This window comes from Danio rerio, chromosome 7 (assembly GCF_052040795.2).
Source record: "Danio rerio strain M-AB ecotype USA chromosome 7, GRCz13ab, whole genome shotgun sequence".
NCBI lineage: Eukaryota > Metazoa > Chordata > Actinopteri > Cypriniformes > Danionidae > Danio > Danio rerio.
The window spans coordinates 57,015,760-57,029,591 of NC_141027.1; the positions used below are offsets into that span (position 1 = coordinate 57,015,760).

A 13,832-nucleotide genomic window follows, 5' to 3' on the forward strand; every position below is an offset into this window, starting at 1 on the left:
TCAATCAAGCCTGAAGAACTCAATTAGTGATCTGGTGTGTTTGATAAGGGTTGGAACTAAATTGTGACACTTAGGGTGCTTTCACACCTGTGAATCGATTCAGTTGTTCCGAAACAGAGATTAAAATTGTTACATTGTTGCTCTTTGCTCTTGGAGCGGTTCGCTTTCACACTGCAAAGTTTCTAATTGGACCAAAAGAGCTAAAACAAGTCACGTGCGAGTAAACTCTCCTTACACTGGTCAGAGTGTCAGGGTTTATTTTGCAGCGTCCCGCTCAGCTGTCAGGAGAGGTGGTGGTTTGGTGGTGATTGACAGGGTGAGCGCGCGTGACGTGTCTGAGGAGAGATGCGGTGGGGAGGGGTGAGAAGGGTGCGCGACGATGCCTATTTGAGGACTGGGAGAGAGACGCGAGATTACCGGGAGATCATCACTCGTTTGCGGGCATCCGGAGACTCGTGAAACTTCCTGCCCTATTCATAATTCTCTCTTCATATAGCCGTATGCCTATTACATATCCATAAAACACTGTGATACAAGCGCGCTCGGATCGGATCGCTTTCTCACTGCAATCGAACCGCTCCAGGGTTCATTTCAATCGAGCCGAGACCACCTCACTCAAGCGATCTCGGAGCGATTACTTTGGCGCGGAACAGAGCGCGATTGCCCTGTTCACATATGCCAATCGAACCGCGCTAACTGGGCAAACGAGATACGTTCCGAAACAAAAGTGTAGGTGTGAAAGCACCCTTACACTGATGTAGAGCAAGCGGTTCGACAGTTTTCTGCCATTTATTATTCCTAGTCAGTTTTTCCATAGGCAACTGAATCAGAAGTTCTAAAACAAATCGCAAAAACGAGTTAACTTTCGCATTTCAGAATGAAGTTAATACAGTACGTGAACATTTGAAATGGATTAAATCCTTCATCGAAGTGGTTTCATCAAACTATTGAACAATCCTCATACTTGTCCTAGGAAATTTTGGAAAAAAAATTCTGATACATTCAAATTTTCACTGTTGGGGTGTGAATAATTTTGGGCTTTTATATCTATCCATCCATCCATATCTATTTATCTGTGTGTTTGTGTGTATGTATGTGTGTATATATATCGAAAATCCAAATTCAATTTTGGCTTCTAACGATTGCGAAAAAACCATTAATCGAGATAAACGATTATTCCATCATTAACCACCCCCTTTCCAGTTGTACACCATTGCTGCTCTTGAAAGCACGAAAGACCCCATGCTTCTGTGTGAGTGTGTGGCACATTATTTGTTATTAAAACAAATTTCTTGCTCTATTAAACATCATTTGGGAAATATATATATATATATATATATATATATATATATATATATATATATATATAAATATATTAAAAATTCTTAGGAGCGCTAATAATTTTGACTTCAAGTAATGATCATTTTAAATAATAATCGTGATTGAGATTTTTCCCAAAATTGAGCAGCCCTAATACACACACACACACACACACACACACACACACACACACACACACACACACACACACACACACACTTTGACAGGTTTTGACTAGCACTTAGTAAATAAAAACAGTACCTTGAAATCTGTGTTATTTATGTACTCAAACACAAGGGCTGGCGTTCTAGACTGTGGAATAACAAGAAAAAATACAATTACAGCAGAAGGAAAATAAAATAACACATACAATTAGAAGATCAAGACTTGTCCTGTTATTTTAAACCAACATTTAGTATGACAACTTATTAAAGAGAACAGAGAGCAAAAACCTTATTGGCAGGTAAAAATACTATCCTTTTTAACAAAATATTGAATGAAAGAATTAGCAAGTGTCACAGATTAAAACCTTTTAGACACAATTTCAGCATGGGGCTCAAACAAAACACATTTAAGTCTAATTTAGCAAAAATACAATTCTGTACAAAACAATAACAGCTACACTATTAAAGCCAAATTTACCACAGGGTCTTTCACTGTGTCTACAAGACGAATGATGTTGGTTCCTCCTCTCAAGTTCTCCAAAATTTTGATTTCACGTTTAATCTTCTTCTTCTTAACAGGCTGCAAGAGTTAAAAAAAAACTCATAAGACTTTCACCCATTTCTGACCACAAAATTAAGATATTTTTAATATTGTCTCATTGTTTTTGTTCAAACAGATCTGCAGAATATCCAATTAAAACTAATGGGTTAGTGAGCAATGTGTATATAAGAAGCATAACAAATATGGTAAACTGAGTTTTTTTTTTTTTTAGCATATTTTATGTTATGTACGCGTGTTGATCCCACAGACCTCTGGAAATGAAACCAAAGTCTAGATGGGTTTTGAATGACATTAGGATATGAAAATGAAAACAAAACGATGTTTTTTTTAGTTGAACTATCTACTTGATGCTTACATGTTTATACAATAAAAGAGCAGGCATTCCTACCTTTAGTATTTTTACAACTACTCTGTCGTTGCTGTTGATGTTGATGGCCTCAAAAACTTCACTGTATTTGCCTCTTCCGAGCTTCCGTACAAGCTGGTAGTCATCCTGGTTGCTGAATCAAACACAGCAAGCACACAAACATGTTTACTGACTGGACACATACTACCATGCTATAGCACTAGGGCAGCACGATGAAGGAAAATCTAGCATTGCAATTTTTTATTTATTTTTTTTTTATATAAAGCGTGATATGAATTTCCCCAGATGACTTAATATTTCTATTTGGAAAGAATTTGTTGTGTTTGATTGATTGGAATAATTCTGCAGTTAGAGTGCATCTCCAATATAGATAATAAACTATCTATAAACTTTTTGGGGTCCCCTGACACATTTTGGATGTGGTTTGTGCTATTTGCAGTGCATTTCTGTACTTGCATGTGCTTTGAATATTTTTTATATTTACAATTGAAAACATGTTGTATCATTTCCTTAGTCTAACAGTATTCAAGTGCAGTAACTGAATGAGAAAAATAATTCACTAAAATTAATCATGGGAAGGTCAAAAATGGTTCAGTTTCTTATACCTGAATGCTTTTTAAGTCAATTATACAATTACAGGCATTAAAAACAAATGCAAATGATAATTTATAATACAAACTCATTCTTGCAATGCCACATATCTTGCAATGCGACTATTGTGAATCATCACATTGAGATAACAATGATGAAACTATATAATGTGCAGCCCTACATAGTACCAGGATGTTTTAGACACAAAATAGTAACATTATATGGTGTAACAACTACCAAGATTTACTGAGCACATTGAAAAAAAAAAAAACACAGTGGTGTTTTGAATACAAGGGAACAACATCTGGCAAAAGAAGGCTGACTAAATACTGCAGCAATACACTATATGTATATACTATTTACATTTTTATAGAATATGCAATTAAAAGGAAATAGTACTTTTTACAATGATATATTTGGTAATATCATCTTTATACCTCCAGCTAGGCACATGTGCTTCATAATCCCAGTATTCCTTGCTCTTCACAGTGTTGGCATCTGCATACACCCGTGCTTTGCTGCTCACCGGACCGGGCATGGCGGGTTTTGCCAGTCGATCCGCCTTCTCTCCACCTACTACTACGAGATTCTCCAAGCGACAGCGACAAGTTAACCTCTTTTGTGAAACACTACAGAAAGCACTGTGGTACCGGAAAACACCGTTGCAAGCCGCGTCAGTGCGATCTCTCGCGAACAATTGTGATTGACAGCTGCTCAGCAGAGGCGCGCATGACCTCGCGCTTATGCTCGCGCCACTAAAAGCCAAAGCAAAAAGCAAAGGGCGTCCAAAACGGTTCAGAAAACAGCTTATTTTCTGATGGACCGCCAGTGTATTTTAAATGAATCAGGATTTCATAATGTCAGTCGAGGCAGCCTAATAATATGTCCGTTTGTAAAAATTATTTAAAACAAATAACAATTTTAAACAGATCGTAATATATGCATATGCGATTGCCTGTCGCAGTTCTCCTATTCTGCATTTAAATAGACATTGATGCAAAGAGAGAAATAAAAAGAAATTGAGAAACAGACCTGTCAAGCTCGCTGAACGTCGTTACGCGGTAATACGGAACATAAACAACGTGAAGCAGCCGAAATGTCGAGTTGATCGATTGTCTCTGGGAGTAAAAAGCGTTTGATCATCGCTTTTGGCAAATATAATAGTCATTACAGCGGTTCAGCGGGCTCTCTTCAAAATCGTTCCCTCTGGATAACTGCGCTAACTAAGCTAACGGTATCGATGGGTTGGTTTTATTGGCCACCACAACTTCGATACACGCGAATTTAGATTTGCGATTAATCTTCAAATGGAGTGTCCCAGTTCCTCTAAGTGATCCACCAATTAGATTGAGTAAGTGATCGAGGGATCCGCTGACAGGTAGGCGGATATCACCCCTAGGATAGCACTCTAGTCGATTTTTGCTATCGCTTACATGGAGTCAACGGAAATACTCCAAACTTCCTGTACGTTTTCCAAAATAAAAGCCCCCAAATTCCTCCGTGGAATTAAATTAAAATTGCATGGGTGAGTAATAATTACAGATCGCCGTTTTTCTGCTTTAGGAGTTATATATTATATATATATATATATATATATATATATATATATATATATATATATATATATATATATATATATATATGTGTATGTCTAAAATTATTGTAATATGATATGCAGCACCTACACAAGCGAGGTCCAAAATCGCCATGATGGAGTGCTTGTGAGTCCTTATAACGCAAATGCTCTCACGAAAAAACATCCAAATGTAAAATATATGACCAATCCATGAATTTCGTTTTTAAAATATGATTATTCAAACATTTTATAAAGTTAAAGAATAAACACTACGTAATAAACGAGCAATTGAAATCGGATCAAAATAACCTAATAAAGATGAGAAAATAGTTTTATTATTAAATATTGAAAACTTGAGTCAAATAAGCATTTCGTAAGGTAAAATCACAGAAAAAAACATTAACATGAAAATGTTCTAGATTCATGTAACTTAACAAGAAACTAAACGTTTTTAAAATGACATTTTATACCCATTTACTACTAATATTTTAATTTAGGTCTTCATACAGAAACTAGACACCTTTTACATTTTTTGCATGGTTCCTCTGATTTGGATGCTTGTTTTCTTCAAGGTATCTTATAAAAATGAAAACTAAACCATATACCTGCACTGCATGTTATTAGAGTCTGACACTATTTAATGTAAAGGTAGTATTTTGAGTGAAGAAAATAAAACAAAAGTAAATAATGAAGAAAATAAAGGCAAATTATTGTTCTACTGTATTGTTTTTCAACACTATTTGACTAGACTGAATCTACACATCAATGTTGACCAAATTCAACATCGGCTGTAATTATTGCAGCATCTGGTTCAGAAATAAATACAGCATAAACTGTTTACAAACATTTAATTTTTTTGCCTAATATGTTATGTCATGCCAAACCCTTTGTGATAATCAAAGAAAGAAAAAAACACATTATGGCATGTCAGAAACTTGAGTCTCCTTATATCCAGACACATATTTTTAAAGGGATGGCGTCAGGGGTGTTAAACTCAATTCCTGGAGGGCCGAAGCCCTGCACAGTTTAGTTCCAACCCTGCTCCAACACACTTACCTGTAAGTTTCAAACAAGCCTGAAGGACTCAATTAGTTTGATCAGGTGTGTTTAATTAGGGTTGGAACTAAACTGTGCAGAGCTGCGGCCCTTTTGGAACTGAGTTTGACACCTGTGGCTTAAGTGAATGTACAGATAGAGGTGCTGGTTGGTGGGATAACCTCTATTTTTCTCAAATACAAAAAAAAAAAACCTGAAATAATTTATTTAATTCAACGTGTTAATAGCCTCGACATGAAAGATATTGCTTCACAAGCAATGACACCATTCAGTCTCTGCATTTAATGCACATGAAGAGTACACAAATCTGTAACAGAACAAACAATACTGACACATTAGCCGTTAATGTTAATAAGGCTTTCAGAGGCATTGAAAGGGGAAAAAAAATCATGAAATGTTTGCAATATTTACATTCAAGCTGTTAGGTTCATAAAATGTATTATTAATATGGATTCAATTAGACATTTAAAAACTGCATTGTAAGAGGTTTACGTTTCAAAAACGACTACTAGTTAATACTGTATTTTAGCTTCTTATAATCCTTTAACCTGTATTTGTACTCTTGAATTTCTCAATTCAATATAGATATTTTATATATAATTACAAAAGCTGTTGATTGCCTGTTATGCAGTTCAGTGAGATACAGTATTTTAACCCAAACAAGAAGTTCTATAGGGTGCTGCAGTGCATCAAAACCTGGAAAGCTGACCCAGTGTTAATTCCCTCAAGACTTCCCATGGGTTTTTATAATGCGACTTTCAACTTGTTATTATTATTATTAAAAGTTAAACATAAATTGATGATACTTGGACTTTTTGCTTTACATGTAAATTACAAACCCATATCAATAAAAATGCTTCATCTTTGTAACAAATCACTACATATGAACATCTGAGGTGGGAAAATGTGCAGTGTGGAGCAAAATGTCCAAATATTCTAAAATGATGCTTCCCATAGATCTGAACTCTTCAGGGTTTTGTTGTCTTAACTGCAGCGCTCTATCATCCGATTCATTTACGCACGCGCAAAAACTAAAATCTTGTGTGACATTTTTGTTCCTAAAGCAGAAATTAAACAAATAAATCAGTGTCAGAGAAACTAAACAAGGTGTCTGCGGTAAAAGAATAATCCACTAAAACAGAAACAACATATCCTCACAAGAGGAAACAATCACATATGCACAGTTTACAGTATGATGATACACAAACAGATACTAAAACCTAGCACTGTACTCATGTCAAAGTGATACAAAACATCCATGTACAGATATCTTTACAAATTCTACAGCATTATTTAGCTAACGCAAAACACCATCCGTTTGCAGTCGGCAAACTCAAATGCTTCTTCGTTGTTCTCTGTCGCCTGGCAGTTAGTAAGTAACTGTAAAACGCGGTACTACTGTAAATTCACTCTTAGAACTGCTTGCAAACTAACTGCATCGTTGTTATAAGTCAAAATGCGCTAGAGAAAAGAAAATGGCTAATATTTTTTCGTGTAGTCATTTTGCCTACAAGTTAATATGACAACAAACGGTATAAATTATTTAGGCTATTCATGCATACATATACCCTGTTACATTATGGGTTAGGTGATGGGAGTTATACATTAAGAATACATACAATCACTACTGTATATTGTCCAGATGACCAGACGGTGTTCCGTTACTAACATGGAGGAGGCATGAGATGGAGATCACTGGAAGAAAGGCAGTTAATTTGTAAGGTACAAGGCCAAATAGTTCAAAAGAAAATGATCTAGACGAGGTCAATCCTGTGATGATCTAGGGTGGCTACCATGTTCTTGCTTAAGTAATTCTGAACAACAACAACAAAAAAAAAGCTTTCTCAGGTAACTGCACTACATTATCTTGGTATTTTAGATATATACTGGTCTTTAAATGCGCAAAGCAGAACTCACACTTTAACTCTTTAGTTCCTTGTAAAACTGATCAGCTTTTTCTTGGCTGGTCTCCAACACGTGGTATACGAGTCACACACGAGACAAAATTGTTCATTTTTACATGCATTTCTTTTTTGAAGAGCAACCCTTCATGAGTGCGGTTCTGTTCATCAAGATGGTGCCTGTGGAGTAGATGCGATGTTGCCAAAATCTACATCAAAGCTGTAGTTCCTTACCAGTCCAACAGTTACTGCAATGCTTATGGGATATGTCACTAAACGTACATAAGAATAATCACGTATATTTTAGCTCGGTAAGGAGGTCTACTCTATGCAAGAGGAAGCTGGATACCCTCCTCCCTCTGCAGTGTGTTGAACTGTATGCTCCTGAAGGGCCCCGAGCTCTCCAAAGCACTCTCCACACCACACGCACTTGAACTGAGCTTCGCGGGAGTGGATAATGCCATGCTTAGCCAAGTGTTCGCGCTGTTTGAATCCCTTGTCGCAGGTGGGACACTTAAAGGGTTTCTCACCTGTATGGACTCTTCGATGTCTTTGCAACTCGGAAGAATATTTAAAGCGTCTCTCGCAGTCTGCGCACTTCATGGGCTTCTCTCGAGCAGGGTCGCAACGGTGCTGCACGAAATCCGACGAGGATTGGAAGCGGCGGCCGCACAGCGAGCACTTGAGTGGCTTTTCTGTGCAATGAGAGTTCTGGTGCCGCTGAAGCGTGGACGACTTTTTGTAGCCCTTCCCGCACACGTCACACTTGTACGGCTTCTCCACCGCATTAGACCCAGAGTTTGATTCTGTGCACTTGTGCCTTAGCAGCTCCCCAGATTGTCTGAAGCCCTTTTGGCAAGCTGCGCATTTGAACAGACTCTCGATGCCATGGACGTGCTGGTGATACAGCAGGTGGGAAGGTTGCAGGAAACCCTTATCACACTGATTGCACTTGAAAGGGCGGTCGGCTGGGTTTTTGTGTGTACGGCGGTGACGAACAAGCGCATACTGTTGCTTGAAGCTCATCTGGCACTCCTCACACTGAAAAGGCCGCTCTTCAGAATGGGTGCGCTCGTGCTGTCGGAGGTCCGAGGGGCGTTTGAAGCTTTTCCCGCATGCTGTGCATCGAAAGGGACGCTCTCCAGCAGGCTGACACTGGTGGTGCAGCAACTCGGACGACTCCTTGAAATGCAGCTCGCACAGGTTGCACTTGAAAAGGTGCTCGCCAGAGTGAGCGTACATGTGCCGCACCAGGTGCTGCCTGTGCTTGAAGGTCTTCTCACAAACGGCGCACTTATATGGCCGATCGGCACTGTGTGTGCGCTGGTGGTGTGCCAGATGAGAAGCTTGACTGAAGCTCTTGTCACAGGTGTCACACTTGTAGGGTTTCTCACCCGTGTGCACTCTTTCGTGACGAGAGAGTTCTGAAAGGTGGCGAAACGCCTTATTGCACACTGAGCACTTATATGGACGGTCAGAGCCCTGAAAAGCTGTAGTGGAAGAGGAACCCATGGCTGCCCCATCATTGGATGTCTCTGCAGTGGAGGGCTGCTGAGGGTTTGAGGTGGATGAATCTGGGCGGTAGGTTTTTTCACAAATAGAGCATTTCATTGGGTTGTTTCCAGTGCTGTGTTCATTATGATGCTGTGCCAAAGACGTGAGAAGGGAGAATCCCATTTTGCACACACCACACACAAACGGCTTTTGCTCAACCTGAACACACTGATGCTCCAGAAGATCCGTTGCTTGGTTGAAGATCTTCATGCACTGAGTGCATTGGAAAGAACGGTCCTGGTTAACCATGCACTGGTGTTCATGAGGATTGGCCAAGTGTGAAATGTCATGACCACATGCTCCACATTTGTGGCCACCTTCACTGCCCACCTGCAGCTGAGGCTGCTGAGCTGGCAGCGTATGCTGCTGTGCATGTTGTCCATGCTGCGACTGTTGCAAAGCAGGGTCCGCCTGAAGGACAATACCATATGCAGCGCTGCCCAAAGCATTCTCAGCCCCTTGCAGAAGCGGGTGCCCGACAGGAGGAGCGGCCACTGCATGTTGCTGTTGCCATGCTTCTGTCATTCTTGCACTGTACATGTATGAACTTAGCTTTCTGGGGTCAGCACTTTGGGATCTGTTTGCACAATAATGGTCCAACAACTGATGGTCAGTTCATTGGAAAGATTACAAATGATACTAAAATTGTCTTATAAAGAGTTTTGGGTGAACTGGTTCATTTGTGAGTTTTTTTAGTACATCTGTATCAAATACCAATCCAGAGGGAACGTCTGAAATGTTCTCCTGCAACCTACACAGAACGGTCTCCAAATGCATACCTGCAACAGGAAATAGAATGCATTATTACACAAGCATTACTCACCTAGAGAATAAAAATAATAATAAATGTAAAATAATAATAATAAAACTACGACTAATCAAAGACTTGAAAATGCTGTCAAATGTGTACACAACACAAATAAAAACAAATTATTTTAAACTGAAAATGCACTAAATTATAGAATGTGGATGATAAAAAAGAGGTCTTGAAACAACTCCTTATATCAGTGTCAGTAAGAAAAAAAATTTTAAGTGAAGAAAATGAGCAAAGCTTAAAACATTCAGGATAAAAAATTTTGGAATTGAAAAAAAAAATACTGTTCTTAGATATTTTCAATGTTTCCACATGTATCTTCATCACATTAATAAAGCTGCTTAATTCAGACACCCTTTACTAATACTGATTTTAAAAAAAACCATTCCCATTACAACACAAACACTTGACAAGAACTTATTTATAGTTGGGAATACTATAACAATAACAATGGCATGCCATGAGCACAATGAAAATCTAGATTTAAGAATTGTATACGATCTGTGGAGCCGGCTGCTTGCTAGCCTGAGGGAGGAAAAATGGGAGAAATCTGGAATTCCCTTTGATCGACTTAATTATTTTCCTGATGCGAAAAAGAAGTGAAGCTTTGGATATTAGAAATCCATATTCAAAACCATCGCACAAAACCTTGAAATACAACCATACCCCTTAATTTTATTAGCAATTGGTGTACAAGCAAACTTCAGCTAGCATTTGACCGATGCACACTTGCAGCCAGAGCTAGCAACCGCTGCTAATGGTCTTCTCTAACAATCTGCTCGTATGCAATCGATCCACTTTATGTTACTCACAAATTACAAATGCAATAAACACACTTTATGCAACAATTCATAACGCGTCTGCAGAACTGCATGCAAATGACACGCAAAGCTTCATGCAAATGTGTTTACCAGTATGCTACACTGTAGCAATTGCGTTAAAAATTAGCAGCCGCCACCTCGCTGCTTTTAACCTACTTTGACTCGCGTTTTCCTTTCGATACCTCGTTATCCCGAAGATTCCTGATTGTAATAATATATACAGGACGTTTCGACGCCAGGGATGAAAAATCGGGCGCTTCCCTGCCAGTGGGATGCAGAAGGCCCAAACAAACGTGACGCATCGGACCTCTACGACCAGCCCCTCGAACAAGGCGGACACCCCGATGATATGGGCGGAATCAAGGCGATGGAAAATCACTGATTTTGGAGTATACGAGCGACGTTTCCAAATTCCTCGTTCCGTCTGATTATGTAGGCCTAATGCAATAATGTTAAAAACAATAATTAAATAACCGAGAATGTCTGTGTCCTCACAATGGCGTTGCAACTTGCAGACACGGCAAGCTTTTAAACAACATTGTGTCAAACGGCTATCCTGAAATTATGCATTTAAAATTTAGTCTTTTATTAGACTCTAGTTACACAGGTTATGCACATGATTAAGCTTTACATTAAATCATATGCCTTGCTTAGTTTGGTTAGGGCTATTTGAAAAAATAATGAGATAATCATAAATCAGCATTATTTATGATTATATATATATATATATATATATATATATATATATATATATATATATATATATATATATATATATATATATATATATATATATATATATATACAGCCTCTGACGCAGTGGGTAGCACAATTGCCTCACAGCAAGAAGGTTGCTGGTTCAAGCCTCCCCATGGGTCCGTTGGCATTTCTGTATGGAGTTTGCATGTTCTCTATGGGTTTCCTCTGGGTGCTCTAGTTCAGTGTTGCCAACTTAGCAATTTTGTTGCTAGATTTAGCAACTTTTCATACTACCCTAGCATTTTTTTTTTCAAAAAGCACCTAGCAACAAATTTAGCAATGGACTACTTGTTACTTGGCTACTTAGTAGACATTGGACTACTTTTAGCAAATTTTAAAAAGTGACTCAAAATTGTTTCAGATTGAATTGAATCAGATTGTTTGTCATAACTGTTATTTTACTGATATTTGTTAATATGTATAATTGTTGGTAATTTAAGTAGCAATAAATTCCAGTAGTGCTATAATTGTTGTCACTTTTACAAATGTGTAAGTTTCACAAGTTAAACAACAAGTACACAAGCAGTGATTGTTTAAAATAATGTAACTGTTCATTATCATGTGTTATATTTAAAAAAAAATCTTATCAAAAAGTGTTTGTATTACTTTTACAAATAGTCAACTCTATTTTTCATACAAATCTAAATGGACATATTTCAAATGATGTTTGATAATAATATTATAAAATACACAACGCTAAGAGAGTAGAGACATAACGGGCTGATCCAAGGAGATGAAAATAGTCATGGACCCATAGTGGATCGTTTTGTTCAGGGGTGTGAGGAGTCAAATCTAAAACTTTATGCAACAAAAAAATGACATGATTATTGATTTTAGAAGGAATCATACAGCAGCTGAGGCGACTGATATTAGTAGCCAAAAAGTAGAATGTGTGGAGAACTACAAATATTTGGCTACAATTATTGACCGTTTTTTAAACTTTGAGGCAAACTGTGATGCTGTGTGCAAGAAGGGGCATCATCATATTGTCTCAGGAAACTCACGTTTTCACATTGGCACCAAAATGCTTACTCCTTTCTTCCGTGCTTGAGTCTATTCTATCCTTAGCTCTGGTGGCATGGTTTGGAAGTCTGCCCCTTAAAAACAGCAGTAGACTGAGCCAGGTTATTCTAGCAGGTTGATTGGTAAATCACAGCTGAGTATTGAATCTCTGTATTGTAGGCAGCTTTTACGGATTGCCCAGAACATTAGTAGCTGTAGCACTCATCCTCTGTCTGAGGAGTTTATCCTGCTCCCTTTGGGTCGAAGGTTTCAGATGCTTTTTAGTAGGACAAAACATTATAGGAATGGCTTAGTCCCATCATCTATTGCAGCTTTGAATAAATTTTAATATTTTATAATGTACTTTTATATGTTTATATGTGGGTATGGATTTGTGTGGTTTAATTGTTTGTATCAAATGCCAAACTTCTACCTACGGGTATGAGGTCAACTCAATTCAACTCTTATTTTGTTGCATAATATACCTATAATAAGATAACATGTCATCCAAATGTAAATTATGAATGTTAATTTTTTATTGTTGCGTAAAGTAACATAGTTCACCCAAAGAAAACTCAATATTTATTCACCCCCAAGTGGTTCCAAACCTTTATACACTTTGTCTTTGTACACGTGAATATAAATGAAATTATTTTGTAAACAGCTTAAAACCTATAACCTTTGACTACAGCAACAACAAATGCTACGGAAGTCAATTACAGGATTCCATCTTTCTTCAAAATGTCTTCTTTTGCGAACGCAAGGGGGAACATGCAAACTCCACACAGAAACGCAAACTGAGCCAAGGCTCGAACCAGCAACCCCGCGACCTGCTTGCTGTAAGGTGACAGCACTACCTACTGCGCCACTGCTTCGCCACTAAACAATAACCATTTTCAGAAAAAAACTTTGATATATTTTTGTTGTATGATATTATTGTATGATGTTGTTATTATGATATGATATATTATAATTATTATATGACATGATATTATATACATTTATAGGTATTTTTAACTATTTGTACCTATACCCTTTAATCTAGCAAAGCTGAGAATTTTCAAGTTTTCTTTTTAATTGCAAAATAAATTCTAGGTTTAAGATTTCACATTTGAGTTTTCATTAGTTGTTCTTAACCATAGCTCTCAAACTCGATTCCTGGAGGGCTGCTGCTCTGCAGTTTTGCTCCAACCTTATCAAACACAGCTGATCTAATGTGTTCAAGACTAGACAAAATTGAGCTATTGTGATTTGGAGGAGGTTAGAGCTAAAATCTGCGGAGCTCTGGTCCCCCAGGAACTGAGTTTGAGATCCCTGATCTAAACCATGCGAAAACATCCTGAAT

At 37.9% G+C, this 13,832-nt stretch overlaps 2 protein-coding genes across 4 annotated transcripts in view; both read right to left on the bottom strand.

The window, feature by feature from the left end:
• The window catches only part of csnk2a2a (casein kinase 2, alpha prime polypeptide a), a 471,730-nt gene extending 467,271 nt beyond the window's left edge, over positions 1 to 4,459 (bottom strand). Inside the window, exons 1-4 of one of the 2 annotated variants that reach the window (XR_015494559.1) lie at positions 3,442 to 4,459; positions 2,435 to 2,546; positions 1,963 to 2,064; positions 1,582 to 1,632 (exon numbers count right to left, since the gene is read on the bottom strand). Coding sequence is in view for 1 of the 2 variants with exons in the window: in NM_131240.1 (NP_571315.1) it covers positions 1,582 to 1,632; positions 1,963 to 2,064; positions 2,435 to 2,546; positions 3,442 to 3,542 (366 nt within the window). In the remaining variant the exon portion in view is untranslated. 2 annotated transcript variants of the gene reach the window in all.
• A 1,436-nt stretch (positions 4,460 to 5,895) lies between these two features.
• On the bottom strand, positions 5,896 to 11,049 carry znf319a (zinc finger protein 319a). Of its 2 annotated transcripts, none has more exons than XM_087261956.1 (2): positions 10,909 to 11,049; positions 5,896 to 9,870 (listed from the first exon to the last, which is right to left on the bottom strand). In XM_087261956.1, exon 2 carries the CDS (start codon positions 9,629 to 9,631, stop codon positions 7,859 to 7,861), a length of 1,773 nt encoding a protein of 590 aa, XP_087118082.1. In that variant the 5' UTR covers positions 9,632 to 9,870; positions 10,909 to 11,049; the 3' UTR covers positions 5,896 to 7,858. The 2 variants fall into 2 exon arrangements, with proteins under 2 accessions (XP_087118082.1, XP_087118081.1); XM_087261955.1 differs by having other exon boundaries at positions 10,883 to 11,049.
• Between the last annotated feature and the right edge of the window lie 2,783 nt (positions 11,050 to 13,832).

Bases quoted from the DNA above. Each gene is read 5' to 3' on its own strand.
- znf319a (XM_087261956.1), bottom strand. From the start codon at position 9,631: ATGTACAGTGCAAGAATGACAGAAGCATGGCAACAGCAACATGCAGTG.